We start from the raw sequence: 21,712 nt of genomic DNA on the forward strand, positions 1-21,712 counted from the left end.
CAACCACACTGCAGTTGGCTTGGAGTCACAATAAAGCCAGACTCAGAAAGGTTGGCAGATTTTGTTCTTTACAAGGATGTTAGTGAAACGGATAGGTTTTCAGAACATTTGACAGTGGTCACATAGTTGCCATTAAGCTAATTTCTCATTCCCATACTTTTATTGAATTCAAATCACCATCTGCCATGATGGATTTTAATCTCATATCCAACAGAACATTAGCCTGGGATTCAGGACAACGAATCTCTCCTCTTTTGTGCAAAGAATTTCTGTTAAAATTCATCTAAAATTATTGACTACACAACACACAGATAATTTATTCATAATGGTGCTAAATAAGATTGAAGGGGAATCAATTATAAAAGTAGCGTCTGACAACATTACTGATTTTTTTTTTACTGAAAGTTCATTCTTGACATTTCCTTGAACAGCTTTAAGAATCATCCAGAACAAAGTTAGGCCACTTTAGGAATATTGTGTGCAATTCTGGTCTCCTTCCTCTTGGAAGGACGTTGTGAAATTTGAAAGGGTTCAGAAAAGATTTAGAAGGATGTTGTCGGGGTTGGAGGATTTGAGCTATAGCAAGAGGCTGAATAGGCTGGGGCTGTTTTCCCTGGATAAGGTAAAATAGACAAGGTCTTTTTCCTGGAATGGGGGAGCGCAGAACTAAATGGTAGAGGTTTAGGGTGAGCGAGGAAAGATATAAAAGTGACCTAAGGGGCAATGTTTTCACACAGAGGGTGGTGCGTGTATGGAATGAGTTGACAGAGGAATTGCTGGATGCTGGTACAATTAAAGCATTTAAAAGGCATTTGGATGGGTATATGAATAGGAAGGGTTTAAGAGGGATATGGGCCAAGTGCTAGCAAATGGGACTAGATTAGGTTAGGATATCTGATCAGCATGGGCAAGTTGGACCAAAGGGTCTGTTCCTGTGTTGTACTATGACTCTAAAATTTATTCATTAAAACATAGGATGCTCGCATGGTTGGCAATGCAAGCATTTATTAACCTTTCCTAATTGATCTGGAGAAGGTGGAGATGATCCACTTTCTTGAATACTTGCATTCTATGAAAAGTTATTCTCACATTGCTATCCAGAAGGGTGTTTTAAGATTTTGACCCCGCAACAATGAAGAAAACATCATGTGCTTTTTTGTTAGGAAAGAATAATTGTAATGTGGAGGGGTACTTGGCAATGGATAATGATCCTACATATGCGTTTCCCCTGTCCTTGTAGGTGATAGAGCTCAACAAGTCTGGCTGATACTGATAAAGAAGCTTTATTGAGTTATTGCACTGCATCTTATAATAGCATATTGTATGGAGCAACATGGTGCTAGTGGCAGAGGTTAATATTCAAGATGGTAGATGAGATGCTGATCATACAAAGTGCCTATAATAGCACTGAGGTACTCGAATGTTGCTGGAGCTGCATTGGAGAGTATACTATGGGGAAACATGTTGGGAAATCACATGATACAGAATTCCCAGCCTCTCATGTATTCTTGCATGCACAGTACTATTTTGGTTGAATCAATTGTCATTAGAAAAAAGACAAGGCTGAAGCATATGCAACTACCTTACTGAAAAATGGCTTGTAGATGATTCACACGGCCAGTTGCTAAGGTTCCTACCATCATAGATGCCAATCTTCAGCAAATTTAATTCACATCCATGTGACATCAAGTAATCGTTTAGATTGCTGATATTATGGTCCCCGGTAATATCCTGGCTACATAATACTGATGATTTGTGCTCCGAAATTAGTCTTGCCCCTTAGACAAACTATTCCAATTGCTGACACACACTGACATTTACCTAAAAGAATAGAAAACTGCCTAGTCATGGCAACAACAAGCAGGACACTTGGTGCCCAGTCTACTCTCACTCATCAAAGTGATGAAGATGTCACCAAAACTACCGTAAATTGGCATTCCCAATAGTCCATTCACTGATGTTCATTTTGGATTCCACCAGAGTCACTCAGCTCCTGCCTTCATCATAATTTTCATCTAAACATGTACAAAACAGCTGCATTTCAAAGCAAAAGAGTGAGTGTTTGGCCTTGAAATGAAAATATGTACACAACATTACTATATGGGAAAAATTTGATGGATGAGCTCATCATTTCATGTATATTATTTTCCAATATTTACCACATTAAACTGCTTGAGGTTTACTACTCAACTATTTTTTGTCTAGTCTTGAGTTACTCTCAGCCACCTCACAGCTCAACTCTCACATTTGTGAACAATTTCGGTTGCTATCCCAACATTGCACAAGATGCCCATCGATACTGCTGTATCACTTGGTCTCAATACCAAAACTGCAGCTGAAAATTTTAAGATCAATATTTTGACTACAACTCTTCCAACAGGTCACACAAAACTAAATACCTTGTGAATATCCAGGTGTGAGGTTGTATGTGGGGTTTAATAATGTACAGAACCAAACAAAAATTGTAAAATTCATCACCGGCAAAGCATTAGTTCAAACGATTTTAGTACTATCAACCTGTGAAACATATCTAGTGATTCCCATGAAGCTAAATGTGCAGAATCCTCCATACTCCAAAATTACTACTTAGAAGGGCATAAATAACATGTTAATCAGGGCAGCATCAGGGGCACCAACATTAACTATACTGTCTCAGCATTCAAAGAGTGTTATCTTTAGTAGGTTACTCATTATTGCATGAGTAAAAGAAATATCTGTCAATGAACAATCAAATGCAAGGAATGCTTATTCTATCGTACCGAAATGTCCATCTTACTTGTAAACAGAAATTGATTTGCTGGAAACTATAATGAAAGTCACAAAGACCGGAAGGATTCTCACTGATCAGAAAATGATTCATTTTTATGAAGAAGAGGGAAAAACATCGTCACCCAGCATGACCTTTTCTTTCTTTGAAAAACTCCCTGAACAATGATGCAGCTACTTGGTGGTACACCGACTTGACATCTCAGCTAAATTCTCATGGCAGACAGTCCTCTTTTATAACAATATTGCCAAGAAAAAAAAAATGCATCCAAGTCTACTTTTCTTTACGACCTCCACATTCCATTAACCTCCTCCCCACCCCCAACTTGAACAGTCATTTTGACCACATTATAATGGTAAAATTGCTCTCCCTCTCTGTAGTCACTTTTCTTCTCTTTGTTGAGGTAGGGCAGTAACTTGCAAAGGCAGATGATGGATTTTATGTGGAGGAAGGAGATGACAACTAATTTGAAAGCCACAGAACAGTACAAGAGCAGGACAGTATTAGCTCACATTTGATAAGTAACAGCATAACTTACAATCGATAATACCTTGTGATGATACCAGAACTAACCAAATGGATCGCAGTGAGCATTGCAAACTATTATGATCATGAACCACCTCTTTTGTGTAAGACGCTCAATGAATTTTCTTAAAACGCATCCACACCTAACAAGCAAAGCAATGTAATACTCATATCATATTACTATGAATCTATTAATCACATTATTAAATGGTTGCTTCTTCCTGCATTCAGGTGCTTTAATAATCATATTCATACTAATGGATAAAATTAGTGGTTACCTGGGCCTTTGTAAATTGACATGCCTGAAGTGTTCAGAAAAGCCCTACAACCTATACTCATTTCTGTTTCAAAGTATGGTACAAGAACACAAGAACTAAGAACAGGAGTAGGCAATTCACCCTCAAGCCTGCAATGCCATTTAATAGAATCATGGCTGATCTCAATACGGCTTCAACTCCATTTTCCCGCCCATTCCCCATAAATCTTCAACCCATTTTCCTCCTTAAATTTATTCAGTGTCCCAGCATCCACTGCACTCTGAGGTAGTGAATTCCAGATTCACAACTCTTCATGTGAATGATCTCCTTTCTCCTCAATTGATGATTTTACCCCATTGTGATTGAAAAGGCCTTACCCATAAGCTGTCTCTTACCCATACCTCATCCTCATCTCTTCCCCATCTTCCCCAAATAATGATAAGGTTCCCTTTGTTCTTTCCACCCCACTAGTCTTTATATTCAAAGGATCATCCTCTGCCATTTCTGCACTTCCACTAAGATGCAACTATCAAACAGACCTCCCCTTTCATGGTAAGCATTCTACAGGGACTGTTCCATCCTTTACAATCTGATCCACTCCTCCATCACTCTTAACATTATCCCTCAGTCGCACAAGACACTTTCCCATGCATTTGCACAATGTGTAACTTTTGCGAATTCATCTCCTTCTCCTCACTATCCAGACCCCAAAATGAATTAGCATTTCACTTATGCTTCTTTCAATCTACTCTACAGGATTTGCTGCTCACAATGTGATCTTCTTTACACTGGTGAGAGCAAATGTCGACTAAGTGACTACTGTGCAGAACACCTCCACTCTGTCCACAGGAATAACTCTGACCTCTTGATTGCTTCCCATTTCAATAAATCCCCTGCCCTCCTTCAAACATTTCTGTCTTCAGCCTGATGCAAAGTTCCAATGAAGCACAAAGCAAACTCAAGTAACAAATACCTTTTTCCAGTTAGGCACTTTACAGTCTTGATGTCTCAATGTTGTATTCCGTAACTTTTGAAACCACATTCTGTCTGTTCTCCATTTCTCTTACATTCTAAACTCTCCACCCACGTCTTGTTTGCTTTTCTCTGAATATGGAGCCCAATTATCTCCCTTTCACACTTCAGTTTCCTCCCATTTTGCATCGTTTTCACGTTCATGACCTTCAACAATTCCTTTGTCTTTTGCACTGGGCCTCTATATTATCTGACGGCTTGCTCCTCTTCCATCTCTGTCAAAAGTTTCAGAGTCATACATCAGAGATATACCAGCACGGAAACAGACCCTTCAGTCCAACCCGTTCATGCTGATATCCTAAATTAATCCAGCTCCATTTGCCAGCACTTGGCCCATATCCCTCTAAACTCTTCCTATTCACATACCCATCCTGGTGCCTTTTACATGCTTTTACCAGCCTCCACCACTTCCTCTGGTAGCTCATTCCATACATGCACCACCCTCTGTGTGTAAACTCTGCCCCTTATGACCCTTTTAAATCTTTCTCCTCTCACCTTAAACCTATGCTCTCTAGTTCTGGACACCCTCACCCAAGGGAAAAGACCTTGTCTATTTACCTTATCATGCACCTCATGATTTTACTAACCTCTATAAGGTCACCCCTCAGCCTCTGATGCTCCAGGGAAAACAGCCCCAGCCTATTCAGTCTCTCCCTATAGCTCAATCTCTCCAACCCTGACAATATCCTTGTAAATCTTTTCTGAACCCTTTCAAGTTTCACAACATTTTTTTTGATAGAAAGGAGACTAGAATTGCATGCAATATTCCAAAAGTGGTGTAACCAATGTCTTGTTTTGCTCTAACATGATCTCCCAACTTCGATACTCAATGCTTTGACCAATAAAGGAAAGCATATCAAACGCCTTCTTCACTATCCTATCTACCTGTGACTCCAATTTCAATGATCTATAAACCTGCACTCCAAGGTTTCTTTGTTCAGCAACGCTCCCCAGTACCTTACAATTACATGTATAAGTCCTGCTCTGAGTTGCCTTTCCAAAATACAGCACCTTCCATTTTTCTAAATTTAGCTCCATTTGCCACTCCTCAGCCCATTGGCCCATCTGATCAAGACCCTGTTTAACTCTGATGTAACGTCCTTCGCTCTCCACTATACCTCTAACTTTGGTGTCATATGCAAACTCAATAACCATACCTCCTACGTCCACATCCAAATCATTTATATAAATGATAAAAAGCAGTGGTCCCAGCACTCATCCTTGTGGCACAGTACTGATCACGGGCTTCCAGTCTAAAAAGCAACCCTCCACCATCATCCTCGGTCTTTTACTTTCGAGCCAGTTCTGTTTATACAGAGCTGGTTCTCCTCCTACTCCAGGTGACCTAACCTTGCTAACCAGTCGACCATGAGCAACATTATCGAACGTCTCACTGAAGTCCATATAAATTACATCCACCGCTCTGTCCTCCTCAATCTACTTTGTTACTTCTTCAAAAAAATTCAATCATATTACTGAGACACGATTTCCCATGCACAAAGCCATGTTGGCTATCCCTAATCAGTCCTTGCTTTTCCAAATACATTCAAATCCTGGCCCTCAGGATTCCCTCGAACAACTTGCCCATCAGATCAGGCTCACTGGTCCATAGTTCTCTGGCTTTTTATTACTACTTTTCTTAAATAGTGAATGTTAACGTTAGCCAACCTCCAGTTTTGTGGCACCGCACTTTTGGCTATTGATGATACAAATATCTCAGTAGGCATCCAACAATCTCTTCCCCAACTTCCTAGAGTTCTAGGGTACACCTGATCAGGACTCAGGGATTTATCCACCTTTATGCATTTTAAGACGTCCACTACTTCCTCCTCTGTAATATGGACATATTTCAAAATGTCGCTACTTATTTCCCCATATTCTCTATCTTCCATCACATTCTCCACAATAAACATTGATGCAAAAAACTTGTTTCATATCTCCCCCATCTCCTGCAGTTCCACACTTTGGTAGCCTTGCTCTTCTCTAAAGGACCCCGTTCTCTCCCAAGTTATGCTTTTCTCCTTCATGTATTTGTAGAATCACTTTGGATTCTCCTTAACCCTACTTGCCAAAGCTATCTTATACCCCTTTTTGCCCTTCTGATTTCCCTCCTAAGTAAATTAAGAAAAAACATTTTCCAATACCTTTCATTTCTGAAGTGTCTTATCAGATTGAAATGCTACTTTGTATCTCTTTCAACTGCTGCTGCCAGATCTGCCGAGTTCCTCCAGAAGTCTCTCTGCTGGTTTCAGATTTTCAGTATCTGCTATATTTTGCTTTTATTCTCAATTATGCTTGGTGTCTTGAACTGAGTATGGGCATTGGAAGGTGAAGTAGGCAAATGCATAGCAAGAGAGATGGCTCTGAGGGGAGAACGTTCTCCCCGTGTCTGTGTGGGTTTCCTCCGGGTGCTCTGGTTTCCTCCCACAGTCACAAAGATGTGCAGGTCAGGTGAATTGGCCATGCTAAATTGCCCGTAGTGTTAGGTAAGGGGTAAATGTAGGGGTATGGGTGGGTTGCACTTCGGCGGGTCGGTGTGGACTTGTTGGGCCGAAGGGCCTGTTTCCACACTGTAAGCAATCTAAAAATAAACTTCAGATCCCTAGGATATTGAGATTGGATTTGACTATATTGCTCCTTTATCGGAGGTTCAGTTTACACGTGAACAGAGCTAACATTGTGGAGGGCTGTTTGGTAGTGTTACTGGAAAGAATTTAAACTTACTTGGTAAGAGGACAATAGGAGGTATCAGAAGGGAATAACAAGATAGAGTCAGATTCATAGAGATGTACAGCACGGAAACAGACCCTTCGGTCCAACTCATCCACGCCGACCAGATATCCCAACCCAATCTAGTCCCATCTGCCAGCATCTGGCCCATATCCCTCCAAATGCTTCCTCTTGATATACCCATCCATATGCCTTTTAAATGTTGCAATTGTTCCAGCCTCCACCACTTCCTTTGGCAGCTCATTCCATACACATACCATCCTCTGCGTGAAAAAGTTGCCCCTTAGATCTCTTTTATATCTTTCTCCTCCCACCCTAAACCTATGCCCTCTAGTTCTGGACTCCCCCCACCTCAGGGAAAAGACTTTGCCTATTTATCTTATCCATGCCCCTCATGATTTTATAAACGTCTATAAGGTCATCCCTCAGCCTCCGACGGTCCAGGGAAAACAGCCCCAGCCTATTCAGCCTCTCCCTATAGCTCAAATCCTCCAACCTTGGCAGCATCCTTGTAAATCTTTTCTGAACCCTTTCACATTTCACAACATCTTTCCGATAGGAAGGAGACCAGAACTGCACACAATATTCCAAAAGTGGCCTAACTAATGCCCTGTACAGCTGCAACATGACCTCCCAACTCAATACTCTGACCAATAAAGGAAAGCACCTTCTTCACTATCCCACCTATCTGCGACTCTATTTTCAAGGAGCTATGAACCTGCACTCCAAGGCCTTTGTTCAGCAACACTCCCTAGGACCTTACCATTAAGCGTATAAGACCTGCTCAGAATTGCTTTCCCAAAATGCAACACCTCACATTTATATGAATTAAACTCCATCTGCCACTTCTCAGCCACTTGCCCATCTGATCAAGATCCCATTGAAATCTAAGGTGACCTTCTTCGCTGTCCACTACATCTCCAATTTTGGTGTCATCAACAAACTTACTAACTATATCTCTTATGCTCACATTGTTGCATCACTCCACTGGTCACAGGCCTCCAGTCTGAAAAACAACCCTCCACCACCACCCTCGTCTACCTTTGAGCCAGTTCTGCATCCAAATGGCTAGATCTCCCTGTATTCCATGAGATTTAACCTTGCTCACTAGTCTCCCACTGGGAACCTTGTCGAACACCTTAATGAAGTCCATATAGATCACATCTACCACACTGCCCTCATCAATCGTCTTTGTTACTTTTTCAAAAAAACTCACTCAAGTTTGTGAGACATGACTTCCCACACATAAAGCCATGTTGACTATCTCTAATCAGTCCTTGCCTTTCCAAATACATATACATCCTGTCCCTCCAACAACTTGCCACCACCGATGTCAGGCTCACTGGCCTACAGTTCCTTGGCTTGTCCTTACCACCCTTCTTAAACAGTGGCACCACGTTAGCCAACCTCCAGTCTTCCGGCACCTCACTTTGACTATCTATGATCCAAATATCTCAGATATCAAACAAAGCCATGTAGAAGAAAACAGAATTAAACTAAGAAAAAGGTCAATGCACGAAGTATGGTAAATGCAAGTGGCAAACTGCAGGTGTGGGTAGCCATGCTGGAATATGAGATTGCGGTGATAACAGAAACCAGGCTCAAAAAGAATAGGGCTAATTATCAAATATGGGAGAAAGTGAGGACTGCAGATGCTGGAGATCAGAGCTGAATATGTGTTGCTGGAAAAGCTCAGCAGGTCAGGCAGCATCCAAGGAGGAGAGTCGACGATTCGGGCATGTGCCCTTCTTCAGGATTCCTGAAGGGCTCGTGCCCGAAACGTCAACTCTCCTGCTCCTTGGATGCTGCCTGACCTGCTGCGCTTTTCCAGCAACACATTTTCAGTGCTAATTATCAAATATTCCTTGATGCAAGTTAGGGAAGGAAAGAAAAGAGGAGGAGTGGCAGTTTGATTTAATTTTTAATAAACAAATTTCGAGCCTATGATAAGAAAATGTGTCGGTGCCTCAATAAATCAAGCAGCTCAGTGGTTGCCAGCAGGCTTTCTGTTAGAATTGGGACCAGGCAGAAGGAGTTCCAGCGACCATGAGCTGCAAGCCAGTCAGAGGCCAGGCAGTTCTAGAACTTAGCAGTGCAATGGCAAATGTCATGGCCATTGCTGGGACAACAATTTACAGGATCCCCAGGACAAAGATTAGACTTACAGATTAGACTTACAGTGTGGAAACAGGCCCTCCGGCCCAACAAGTCCACACCGACCCGCTGAAGCGAAACCCACCCATACCCTTACATTTACCCCTTACCTAACACTACGGGCAATTTAGCATGGCCAATTCACCTGACCCGCACATCTTTGGACTGTGGGAGGAAACCGGAGCACCCGGAGGAAACCCACGCAGACACGGGGAGAACGTGCAAACTCCACACAGTCAGTCGCCTGAGTCGGGAATTGAACCCAGGTCTCTGTTGCTGTGAGGCAGCAGTGCTAACCACTGTGCCACCGTGCCGCCCTAAGGATCCTCCATGGAAAATAATGTTTTTTTTGGGGAATGGGTCTCAGAATGGAGTGATGGAGAGCATGGTTGGCTCTCAACAGAATCCTCCTGTTCTAAGTACAGTCTCTAGATCATGAACAGATTAAGGCAATTTGAGGCTTTCCTTGGCAATTCATACACTATATACATTGGTTAACCTGGAGCTAAAGTAATTGCAACCAGGCAGGATCATTAATTGACCACTGAAAAGCCTCAATTCCAGAAAGGGGCACAGCTGGAGGTAGGGCCTTGCCACGTACAGGCAAGATTAGAGTGGTGCTGGAAATGCACAGCAGGTCAGGCAGCATTCGAGGAGCAGGAAAATCGATGATTTGGGCAGGAGCCCTTCATCGGGAATTCCTCCAGCACCTGCAGTCTTCACTTTCGCCTTGCCACTTAGAACTTTATTCAAGCAAGGCTGGAAAACTGGTGGGTTTCATTCCACCATCTTACTATCTACAGTATAATTTCTGTGTCCAGTAGCAAAGGATTCCATTCACTACCATAGCGCTGAAGAGATACTGCATCAAAGAGGGGTCAGAATCTCTTGAATGACAAGTGAACTATATGACAACACAGCGCTCATTAAACTACTGAGTGCATTCTACTAGCCACTAACTAGACAGAAAGACAGAGGAACAAATCTGTCTGGAAATTAGAGAGAAGATAAAGCTATATAGAGTTGTTATAATGGGATGCTTTAATTAGCCTAATACAAAGCATGCAAGGGTAGAAAGGAGGAAGAATCCGTGAGCGTTTTAAGATAATCATGTCATTTCATGATCAAAATTACAGAACAGTTTATTTTATTTATTTGTTTTTGGATTAGACAAGTTAAAATAGAAGATTTTCAGACAAAAATTATAAATGAGCAATGTGCTGCCTTTAAAGAAGAGGCTTTGTAGAGATTGTGCACATTCTCCAGTCTATAGATTAAAAGTGTTGACAATTTTTAAAACATCATTTTCATGTTCAATCAGAGTATCTTGAGAAACTAGGAAAGTGCTGAAGACAAAATTGTTGGTCAACCTCTTAACATTAAACTTGCAGTATTTTTCAAACCGAGACACCAAACTATCAAAGTAAGTGACAACAGTTTATAACAGGTCAGCACTGCACACTTGTGCTTTAGAGATGAAGAATGGGCATTGACCTTAGCACAGTACTCCAGCAAAATAATAATGTCCCTGTGTTATGACCAGGCATTGGGTGAGGTTCAGCACTTCTCTCTCCCCAGGTTTTCAGCAGCAATCCTTTCGTCTGCTCCTCGAATGCTGCCTCTCTCAGCACCATTTCCATCTGTTTAACGCACTCCATTTACCCCATGCTCACACCCTGCCCTTCTCCCAGCTTCAGCATAAACACCACCATTACCTAGCTGCTTTCCTTTCTGATAAAGGGTCACGCGACTCTGTTTTGCTCTCCACAGACACTATCATACCTGCTGAGTTTCTCCATCACTTTCCTTTTTTTTATTTTTGTTTCAAATATGCACCATCCACAGTCCTGATAATAGATATCACTTTGGCAGGTTCTCCCCTTGAAAAGTGGATAGCTCCACATTTCTTCCACATCATATTACATCTGTCATAGTCTTGCGCACTGAGTTTATCTAAAGTCCAAGCCATTTTGAATGTTGTCACAGCACATGTCCCCAACTAGCATTGTGCCATTCACTACGCTGCAAATACCACATCCGAAGCATTCATATATATTACGAACAGATGGTGCCTAATCACTGATCTTTGCTAAATGACGCGATTATCTTAAAACGCTCACTGATTCTTCCCCTTCTCTACCCTGCTAGTCTTAGCCTACTACATGAGAATGACCCTGTTTATTTCTACGCTGTATTTTTTTGCCTGTTAGCCAATACTTACTCTACACCAGTACATTACCTCCACTCTGATATGCTTTACATTTTGTGAACTAACCTCCTGTGGAGACGTTATCAAAATGTTTCTGCAAACCGAATTATGCTAATCCATCAACTCTTCTTTATTATTTCTATCAGCAAAAAAAAACTATAACAGTTTGAACACTATTCCTCATTCACAAATCCATACTAATTACATCCAATCAGATCATTATCATCCAAGTGTCCTTTTATAAAATCTATTATAACATATTCAGACATTTTCCAATTGATGTCAGATTAACAGACCTGTTTTCCCTTTTTCTTTCTCCCTCCCTTCTTAAATAGTGGAGTGACATATGCTCCCTTTTAATCTGAAAGAACCACTTCAGAATGTATAGAATTTAATTAGGTTATCACCAAAGTACTCACTATCTCCACAGATCCCTCTTTAAAACACTGTGGAATGTAGAATATCAGTTCCCAGGGAAACATCAGCCTGTAGTCCCAGTAATGTATCTAAAATAACTTCTTCATTAATACTAATTTCCATCAATTTCTCAGCCTCCCTATGTTCTCTGATTGTGGAAGAGTTCTTGTAATTTCGTTGGCGAAGACGTACAAAGTAATCATTTAGTTTTTCTGCAATTTTTCTATTCCCCATTACAAATTCTCCTGTCTCAACCTGTAATGAACCCACTGTTGTCTTACACAAACATTGCGTATATATACTTATAAAAGCTTTGACTAGTCATTTTTATTTTTGATGGTAGTTTCGAAGTGACGTTCCACAGGAAATAGCACTGTTCACCTGTCACCATTTAAGAAAATTTGGACTTGCGGACTGAAAACAATAATCAAGAACTATGGATGACAACATCAATTTGCATAGTGTAATACTAGGTGGACTACAAACATATACAGGAAGCATTAAGAAACTTGTGAAATGCACATTTACTTAGGAAATAAACTTTGTAAATACAATTGTGCGATTGCATATTTTAGCCATGCTAAGTTGCCTGTAGGGTCCAGAGATGTGTAGGTTAGGTGGGTTAGCCATTGGAAATGCAGGGTTACAGGAATGGGATTGGGGGACGGGGGAAGATTAGTCTAGATGGTATGCTCTTCAGAGAGACGGTATAGGCTTGAGGGGCCAAATGGCCTGTTTCCACACTGTAGAAACTCTATGAAGTTACTATAAATAATATCAGAACTGACCGGCTATACTCTCAGGAAAGATTAAACAGACTAGCTGTCTTTTGTCTTGAAGAAAGACAATCAATCAGTGATGACCCCAGCAAGGTCTACGTTTTTGAGAAGATGGATATTAAGTGAAAGCAGAATAAGACCCTTTCCTTAAATCCAATCGTGAATTCAGGAGATCCTTCTTCCTCCAGGGAGCAGTTATAACAAGTGACTGAATAGCTGGACAGCATAGCTGCGTTGAAGGGAAAGCTAGAGAAGCACAAGTGAGAAATAAAATCTAAGTATGTTGATGGAGTTCCATGAATGGTGAAGAATAAACGCTGGTATGTTGGGCTGTATGGTTTGGTTTGTACGGTAAATGCTTTGAAATACTGCAATTGTTTTTGGCATAAGTACTGAGTTGAACTGGGGGTCTAAAACCAAACTAAAATAACTTTGATTACAGTGAACCATTCCTATTACAATTTGGTATCTTTTATATTATTCAAAGATCACAGTGAGCTTTACGACACCCTTCATGATTACTGTACCTGAGCAATTTTCTCTGTGCCATGGAAAGCATGCATCTCGAAATGTTGCGCTAAATTCTTGAAGGTGTGGCGTGCCAAATACTCACAGTTGCTGAGAACAATCAGTAGTTTCTGTTCCTAATGAATTTAAAGCACAAGTTTTTCAAGTGTTAATTGTTAGTAGCTTTTTTCACGTCATGACTCAATTACATGCTGTCTTAATGCAGAAATTCTATTTTTCTTCATTGATCATAATGCATCAAGACCTGGCCCCAAAAAATTCACTTGAGATATGAAGACTTCCCACCCTATTACCAGAAAGTATTGAAAACATTGACTTTACTCTGTCGTGCTCAAGGCTCTGTACCTGAAATTTGCAACTGTTTAAAACGTGAAAAGCCAGCATAGAAAAGTGTGAAGTAAAATAAGATATGCTGTTTAAAACAAAAATTTTAAAATCTATCTGGGTGCTCAGTTTTTGTTCCATCCTTTGCCTCATCGCAGGCATTAACAAAAAAAAATTGTTCTTTTCTATTAGATTTGAAGGATTGCAAGATCCAACAACTTATACATATTAAAGGCATTGCCCAGAATTTTATCCCTTTCACTTCCTTTTGATCCTATTCCTTGTTCTAATCTTACTTCTTGTCATATATTAACAATAGCCTGCAGTTTTAGTTCTGTTTTCTAACATCAAGTTATCTGCTTTTAGCTTGATTTTCTTGCACCCACACTGCAAGAATGTGTTCAACTTAGTACATAATAGAGCTCTTGCCATCTTCGTCTCCATACCCAAATTGTAGCCAGGAGTCACCATCTCAGCATCAGTGTCTTTACCATCTGCAGTACTCTTACTCCAAATGGACCCCTTCCCTGGCAACAAAATCTCAATCTTGTCATTGAGAACTCTCAGTATGACACTGGCTCTCTCAATTTCTCCCTTTTTCTCAGTCATTCCGACAGGTGTCTCTCTGAAGCTGATGCTTACTCACATCTAACCTGAACATTTTTATCAAACCTGAGGTCAAGGTGCTTGCTGTTGTCCAGCAAACTGACCTCTACTTACCAGAAGTCAAACACAAGATCTCAAGCACTTCTTTCTACCTCCCCTAGCCTAGGACCCCATCACTAAATATCGTGTGAAGGTTTTGAGCGGTGGCGAAAGAGCAAATAAGAGGAGTGAAACATAATATAAGTTGTGAAATTTTTATATATTTTAATCTCATTTATTTTAAAATCAGGATTTTGAGCTAATGGCATGTAGGATTTCGTCTATGTGAGCGTGAGGGGATATAATAATTAACTTGGAAGGCTTTCTGAAGCCCTGGTTAATTTAATAAAATCAGTGACAGGGCCAATGGGAACTAGTTTACATTGGGAGGCATTATAGGAGTAAACAGAGTAAACAATCTGGTGAATTAGGTTCAGTTAGAAGGATCTGGAATTGAGAATTTTCTTTGTTTATGGAGAACGCACCCATAACTTGAAGAAAGCTTTTTAGTTTCAGGTTTGTGAAATCTGGATGGAAAGTGGATGGGTAAAATAGTGGGTCCAAAAGAAAGATATTTTACACCATAAAGGGCTACAAAGCAAAGTCAAACAGAATCGCAGGCAACAGTACATCCCCATCTGCTGAGCTCAATGCATTCAACATTCGCTTTGAACAAGAGGAGAAACAATGTCACCTTTCCCAACACCCTCAGAAAAACCTTCAGCCATGGTCACCATTGCAGATGTCAGATTGGCCTTCGAGTGTGAACTCACAGAAAGCGACTGGACCGTTTGGAGCCCCTGGCCATATGCTCAGATCCTGCGCAGACAAGATGGTAGAAGTATTGGCTGACATCTTTGACCCTCTCTTACTATGATCTGAAGGCCCCACCTCCTTCAAGACGACCACCATCATCACAGTGCCAAAGGAAAATCATGCAGTGGGCTTCAATGACTACCATTCGATGGCTGTAACCTCCATAACTATGCAGTGCTTTGACAGGTTAGTTATGACACACATCAACTCCAGCCTATCAAAGTGCCTTAATCCGTTGCAATTTGCCTCCTGGCAGAACAAGTCTGCAGCAGACTCCATCTCCCTGGCCCTACACTCATCCCTGGAACATTTGGAATACTAGGATACCTACGTCAGCTCTTACTTATTGACTACAGTTTCGCTTTCAACACCATAATTACAAGGAAACTCATCTTTAAACTTTGAGATCTCGGTCTTGGCTCCCCGCTCTGTAACTGGATCCTTGACTTCCTGACCCAAAGACAACAATCAGTAAGGATAGGCAACAACATTTTCTCCACCATAATCCTCAACACTGGAGCTCTAAATGGCTGTGTACTCAGCCCCTACTACACTCCTTATACACTCACGACAGCATGGCCAAATTCAGCTCTAACTCAGTTTACAAGTTTGTTGATGACACCACCGTTGTTGGTTGAATATTCAAACAGAATGTAGGAAAGTGATGAGTGCTTCTGGCATGGTGTAAAGACAACAATCTCTCCATTGTCAGCAAAATGCAGAAGCTGGTCGTTGATTTCAGGGAACAGAGTAGAGCACATGGCCCTGCCTGCATCAATGGTGCTGAGAGAGGGATGGTCGAGACAGTCAAATTCCTGGGAATGACGATCACCAAAGTTCCGCCTTGGTGCATCCATGTTGAGGCAATAGTCAAGAAAGCACAATATCATCACTACTTGGGAGCAAATTAGTACAGATGCTGTAATTTGTACTGAAAACAAATGCTGGAAATCACAGCGGGTCAGACAGCATCCATGGAGAGACAGCAAGCTTCTGTTTTGAGTCTAGATGACTCAGTGCTGAAGCTCTCTCTCCATGGATACTGTCTAACCTGCTGCAGTTTCCAGCGTTTCTGGTTTTCAGTTCACAACATCTCTACTTTCTCAAAAGGCTAAGAAAATCTGGCAAGTCTGCAAGGACTCTTGCCAATTTTAATAGATGCCCCATACAAAGTATCCTGTCTGGATGTATCACAGCACAGTATAGCAACTGCCCTTCGCAAGACTACAAGGAACTGCAGAGAGTCATGAGCACAGCCCAGTCCATCAAGTAAATCAGTCTTCCATCCAGAGACCCCACCTATACTACCTGCTGCCTCATAAAATCAATCAACATGATTAGATTAGATTACTTACAGTGTGGAAACAGGCCCTTTGGCCCAACAAGTCCACACCTACCCGCCGAAGCGCAACCCACCCATACCCTTACATTTACCCCTTACCTAACACTACGGGCAATTTAGCATGGCCAATTCACCTGACCCGCACATCTCATGACAATGGGAGGGAACCGGAGCACCCGGAGGAAACCCACGCAGACATGGGGAGAATGTGCAAACTCCACACAGTCAGTCGCCTGAGTCAGGAATTGAACCCGGGTCTCAGGCGCTGTGAGGCAGCAGTGCTAACCACTGATCAAAGACCCTTCCACCCTCTTCCTTCAGGCAGGAAATATAAAAGTTTGAATATACATACAAACTGATTCAAGCAAAGTTTCCTCCCTACTGATATTAGATTGTTGAACACACTTTTCAAATGTTAACTCTGTTTTCTCTCTCTGCACCTTCTCTGTGGCTGTTATTATTCTGCACTCGTTTTGTTACCCAGATGCTTATTGTATGGCATGATCTCCCTGGATAACATGCAACACAACACTTTTCACTGTCTCCGTGTGTGGTAACAACAAAATCAATTTAGAATTGTCAAGAAATAAGTTATTACAGCCTAAGAAGCTTAGTTTGTAAGCTCCAAGCAAAAAAAGTGTTTGATTAAAATATGGAGGCATATTTGAAGCTGAAAATATCTAATCTCAATTGTATGAAGACGACTGAAAGAAGAGGCTAGCGGATTAATAGTTACATTGGACCTTGTAGATGTAATACAGAAGAGAATTATCTCTGTTGTTTGAGTACTGTAAAAAGGTTAGTTTAGGATTAATGGTATTGTATTCATAAAATCCCTAAAATGCCCAGCCCTTACCTCATCCCCAGAACCTAGGAGAAAGTGATGACTGCAGATGCTGGGGATTGGAGCTGAAAATGTGTTGCTGGAAAAGCGCAGCAGGACAGTCAGCATCGAAGGAACAGGAGAATCGACGTTTCGGGCATGAGCCCTTCTTCAGGAATGAGGAAAGTGTGTCCAGCAGGCTAAGATAAAAGGTAGGGAGGAGGGGCATTGGAAATGCAATAGGTGGAAGGAGGTCAAGGTGAGGGTGATAGGCTGGAGTGGGGGTGGGGGCGGAGAGGTCAGGAAGAAGATTGTAGGTTAGGAAGGCGGTGCTGAGTTTGAGGGATTTGACTGAGACAAGGTGGGGGGAGGGGAAATGAAGAAACTGGAGAAATCTGAGTTCATCCCTTGTGGTTGGAGGGTTCCTAGGTGGAAGATGAGGCGTTCTTCCTCCAGCCGTCGTGTTGCTATGGTCTGGTGATGGAGGAGTCCAAGGATCTGCATGTCCTTGGTGGAGTGGGAGGGGGAATTGAAGTGTTGAGCCACGGGGTGGTTGGGTTGGTTGGTCCGGATGTCCCAGAGATGTTCTCTGAAAAGTTCCGCAAGTAGGCAGCCTGTCTCCCCAATAGAGAGGAGGCCACATCGGGTGCAGCGGATGCAGTAAATGATGTGTGTGGAGGTGCAGGTGAATTTATGGTGGATATGGAAGCATCCCTTGGGGTCTTGGAGGGAAGTATGGGGGGGAGGTGTGGGCGCAAGTTTTGCATTTCTTGCGGTTGGAGGGGAATGTGCCAGGAGTAGAGGTTGGGTTGGTAGGGGGTGTGGACCTGACGAGGGAGTGGTCTTTTTGGAACGCTGATAGGGGAGGGGAGGGAAATATATCTCTGGTGGTGGGGTCCGTTAGGAGGTGGCAGAAATGACGATGGATGATACGATGTATATGAAAGTTGGTGGGGTGGTAGGTGAGGACCAGTGGGGTTCTGTCCTGGTGGCAATTGGAGGGGCGGGGTTCAAGGGTGGAGGAGCGGGAAGTGGAGGAGATGCGGTGGAGTGCATCGTTGATCATGTCTGGGGGGAAATTGCAGTCTTTGAAGGAGGCCATCTGGGTTATACTGTATTGGAACTGGTCCTCCTGGGAGCAGATGCGGTGGAGACGAAGTAATTGGGAATATAGGATGGCGTTTTTACAGGGGGCAGGGTGGGAGGAGGTGTAGTCTAGGTAGCTGTGGGTGTCGGTCGGTTTATAGTAAACGTCCATGTTGATTCGGTCGCCCGAGATAGAAATAGAAAGGTCGAGGAAGGGGAGAGAGGAGTCTGAGACGGTCCAGGTAAATTTGAAGTCGGGGTGGAAGGTGTTGGTAAAGTGGATGAACTGTTCAACCTCCTCGTGGGAGCACGAGGCAGCGCCGATACAGTCATTGATGTAGCGCAGGAAAAGGTGTGGGGTGGTGCCAGTGTAGCTGCGGAAGATGGACTACTGCTTTTCCTGATGTATGTTAATGATCTAGATATTTGTGGGCGGCACGGTGGCACAGTGGTTAGCATTGCTGCCTCACAGCGCCTGAGACTGACTGTGTGGAGTTTGCATGTTCTCCCAGTGTCTGCGTGGGTTTCCTCCGGGTGCTCCGGTTTCCTCCCACAGTCCAAAGATGTGCGGGTCAGGTGAATTGGCTATGCTAAATTGCCAGTAGTGTTAGGTAGGGGTAAATGTAGGGGTATGGGTGGGTTGCGCTTCGGCAAGTCGGTGTGGACTTGTTGGGCCAAAGGGTCTGTTCCACACTAAGTCTAATCTAATCTAATCTTATTAACGCATATGTCACACTTCAAAATTGCAAATGATAACAAATCTTGAAAGCATTGTGTACTAAGTGGGATTAATGTGGAGGATGAAGGCTGCTGGAGAAGCCATCACCATCGTTCATAAGCTCAAGCTGTTGTCCTGGTTTACTCACTTCTATATTCACTACTGATTGGACAGAATGCACTTTCCTGTAATTTTAAAAGTAACTGAATTACGTAAAAGCAAGGTAAAGAATGATTTGTCAGCTGTCTTCGTTCTATTAGAACTCTGTAGAAATAATTGTGTTTGCTGTACCTGATCCCAGATACTAGAGTGTCGAGAGAGACTCACACAAAGGGTTTGAGAAAGAGAGAGAGAAAAAAAGAGAGAAAGAAAAACAGACAGACAGAGAAACACGAGAGAGAGAGAGAGAAAAACAGAGAGAGAGAGAGAGAGAGAGAGAGAGAGAGAGAGAGAGAGAGAGAAACAGAGAGAGAGAGAGAGAAACAGAGAGAGAGGGAGAGAGAGAGAAACAGGAGACACGAGAGTCGTTACGACATGGGATAAACCCTCCTGCTTAACTTAAAACCAGCAGCACAGAAAAGATTTATCCCATACAGTAATCTGTGAAAATTCGAGAGGCCAAGAATTATTTAAAGTAAAAACAAACAACTTTATTTCTTCAAGTATAACAGAGAATAATTAATTAACAACTATTTACAATTCCTTCCTCTAACCTATCTTTTACCTTTCCTTCTATAATACCAATCCAATAAAACTCCCGATTAAGATTTACAAAACAAAACTTCTTATCTCAAAACCAAGCAGCTTTCATTTTCTCTGAATTCCGGTCTTCTTTTCAGCTTCTGAGGGATTTCTGCTTCACAGGTTACTGACTGGTAAAGGTATCTTTTAAAAGAGCTATTTTTCAGGCAGTCTTCCTACATGTTGATAACTGGGCAGTTCTCCTCGCAACTGTTCAATTTTCCCTGGTCTTATACTACCAAACCATCAGATTATGCCATTGGCTTTTTAAGATTGTCAATATACACAACTCAAACCTGATTGGAATTTGTTTTTTTTTGGGGTATAGTTTAAACTGATTGGCCTAATTTGAATCTGTTTTGTCGTTTCCAAGCAACCAGCTAATTTAGCTTTTGACCAAGTGTTACATTGTTACCTTATTGAGAACACTTGGTGCTGTCTGGTAGCTCCACCAGCTTTTAACTCTCTTAAAGGTACAGTACACCCACATCTTCATAACAAAGGAGAGACAGACATAGTGAAAGAGAGGGATAGAAAGAGACAAGAGGTATGCTTAGTAACTTTGCAGATGACACTAAAATTGGAGGTACAGCAGACAGCGAAGGAGATTACCTCAGAGTACAATGGGATCTTCAGCTGATGGGCCAATGAGCTAAGGAGTGGCAGATGCAGTTTAATTTAGATAAATGAGAGGAGCTGCATTTTGGAAAAGCAAATCAGAGCAAGACATATACACTTAAGGTAAGGTCCTGAACAAAAAGACCTTGGAGTGCAGGTTCATATTCCTTGAAAGTAGACTCGGAGATAGATAGGATAGTGAAGGCGGCGTTTTGTGTGCTTTTCTTTATTGGTCAGAGTATTGAGTATAGGAATTGGGAGGTCATGTTGTGGCTGTACAAACGTTGGTTAGGCCACTTTTGGAATATTGCATGCAATTCTGGATTCCTTCCTATCAGAAGAATGTTGTGAAACTTGAAGGTGTTCAGAAAATATTTACAAAGATGTTGCCAGGGTTGGATGATTTGAGTTACAGGGAGAGGCTGATTAGGCTGGGGCTGTTTTCCCTGGAGTGTTGAAGGCTGAGGGGTGGCCTTATAGAAGCTTATAAAATCATGAGGGGCATGAATAGGATAAATAGAAAAGGTCTTTCCCTTTGGGTGGGGTCGCATAGAACTAGAGGGCATAGGTTTAGGGTCAGAGGGGGAAACATATAAAAGGGACCAAAGGGTCAACTTTTTCACAGAGGGTGGTGCCTGTATGGAATAAGCTGCTAGAGGAAGTGGTGGAGGCTGGTAAAATTGCAGCATTTAAAGGCATTTGGATGGGTATATGAATAGGAAAGGTTCAGAAGGGTACGGGCCAAGTGCTGGCAAATGGGAGTAGGTAACATTAGGATATCTGTTGGGCATGGATGAGTTGGACTGAAGGATCTGTTTCCATGACTCTATGACAGAGAGACATAGACACTGTGAGAAAGAGAGACATGGACACTGTGTGAGAGAGACAGATACAGAGTGAGACAAAGGGAGGTGCACGACAGAGAGGGAGGGGGAGAGGGAGAGGGAGTGTGTGGCAGAGAGGGAGAGCGCGACAGACAGGCGGGGGGGGTCGTGCCAGGAAGAGAGAGAGGGTTGTCATGCCACAGAGAGAGAAGGGGCTGTGCCAGCGAGGGAGAGGGGGGTTGTGCCAGTGAGAGGGGGAGGAGTGGTCGTGCCAACGATGGGGTCTTGCCAGCAAGGGAGAGAGACGTTTGCGTCAGTGAGAAAGAAGGGGATCGTGCCAGCGAGAGAGAGAAGTGTCTCCACCAGCAGGGGGGATT

At 42.4% G+C, this 21,712-nt stretch overlaps 1 protein-coding gene across 2 annotated transcripts in view; it reads right to left on the reverse strand.

Annotated features, from left to right (window-relative positions):
• Nucleotides 1–21,712, reverse strand: part of exoc2 (exocyst complex component 2) — a 322,358-nt gene that overhangs the window by 86,290 nt on the left and 214,356 nt on the right. For both annotated transcript variants that reach the window (XM_060850316.1, XM_060850315.1), the window contains exon 22: nt 13,398–13,514. In XM_060850316.1, the coding sequence (XP_060706299.1) occupies nt 13,398–13,514 (117 nt within the window). The remainder of the gene's footprint in view (nt 1–13,397; nt 13,515–21,712) is intronic.

The sequence above is a fragment of the Hemiscyllium ocellatum genome, chromosome 34 (assembly GCF_020745735.1).
Source record: "Hemiscyllium ocellatum isolate sHemOce1 chromosome 34, sHemOce1.pat.X.cur, whole genome shotgun sequence".
In the NCBI taxonomy this organism is placed as follows: Eukaryota; Metazoa; Chordata; class Chondrichthyes; order Orectolobiformes; family Hemiscylliidae; genus Hemiscyllium; species Hemiscyllium ocellatum.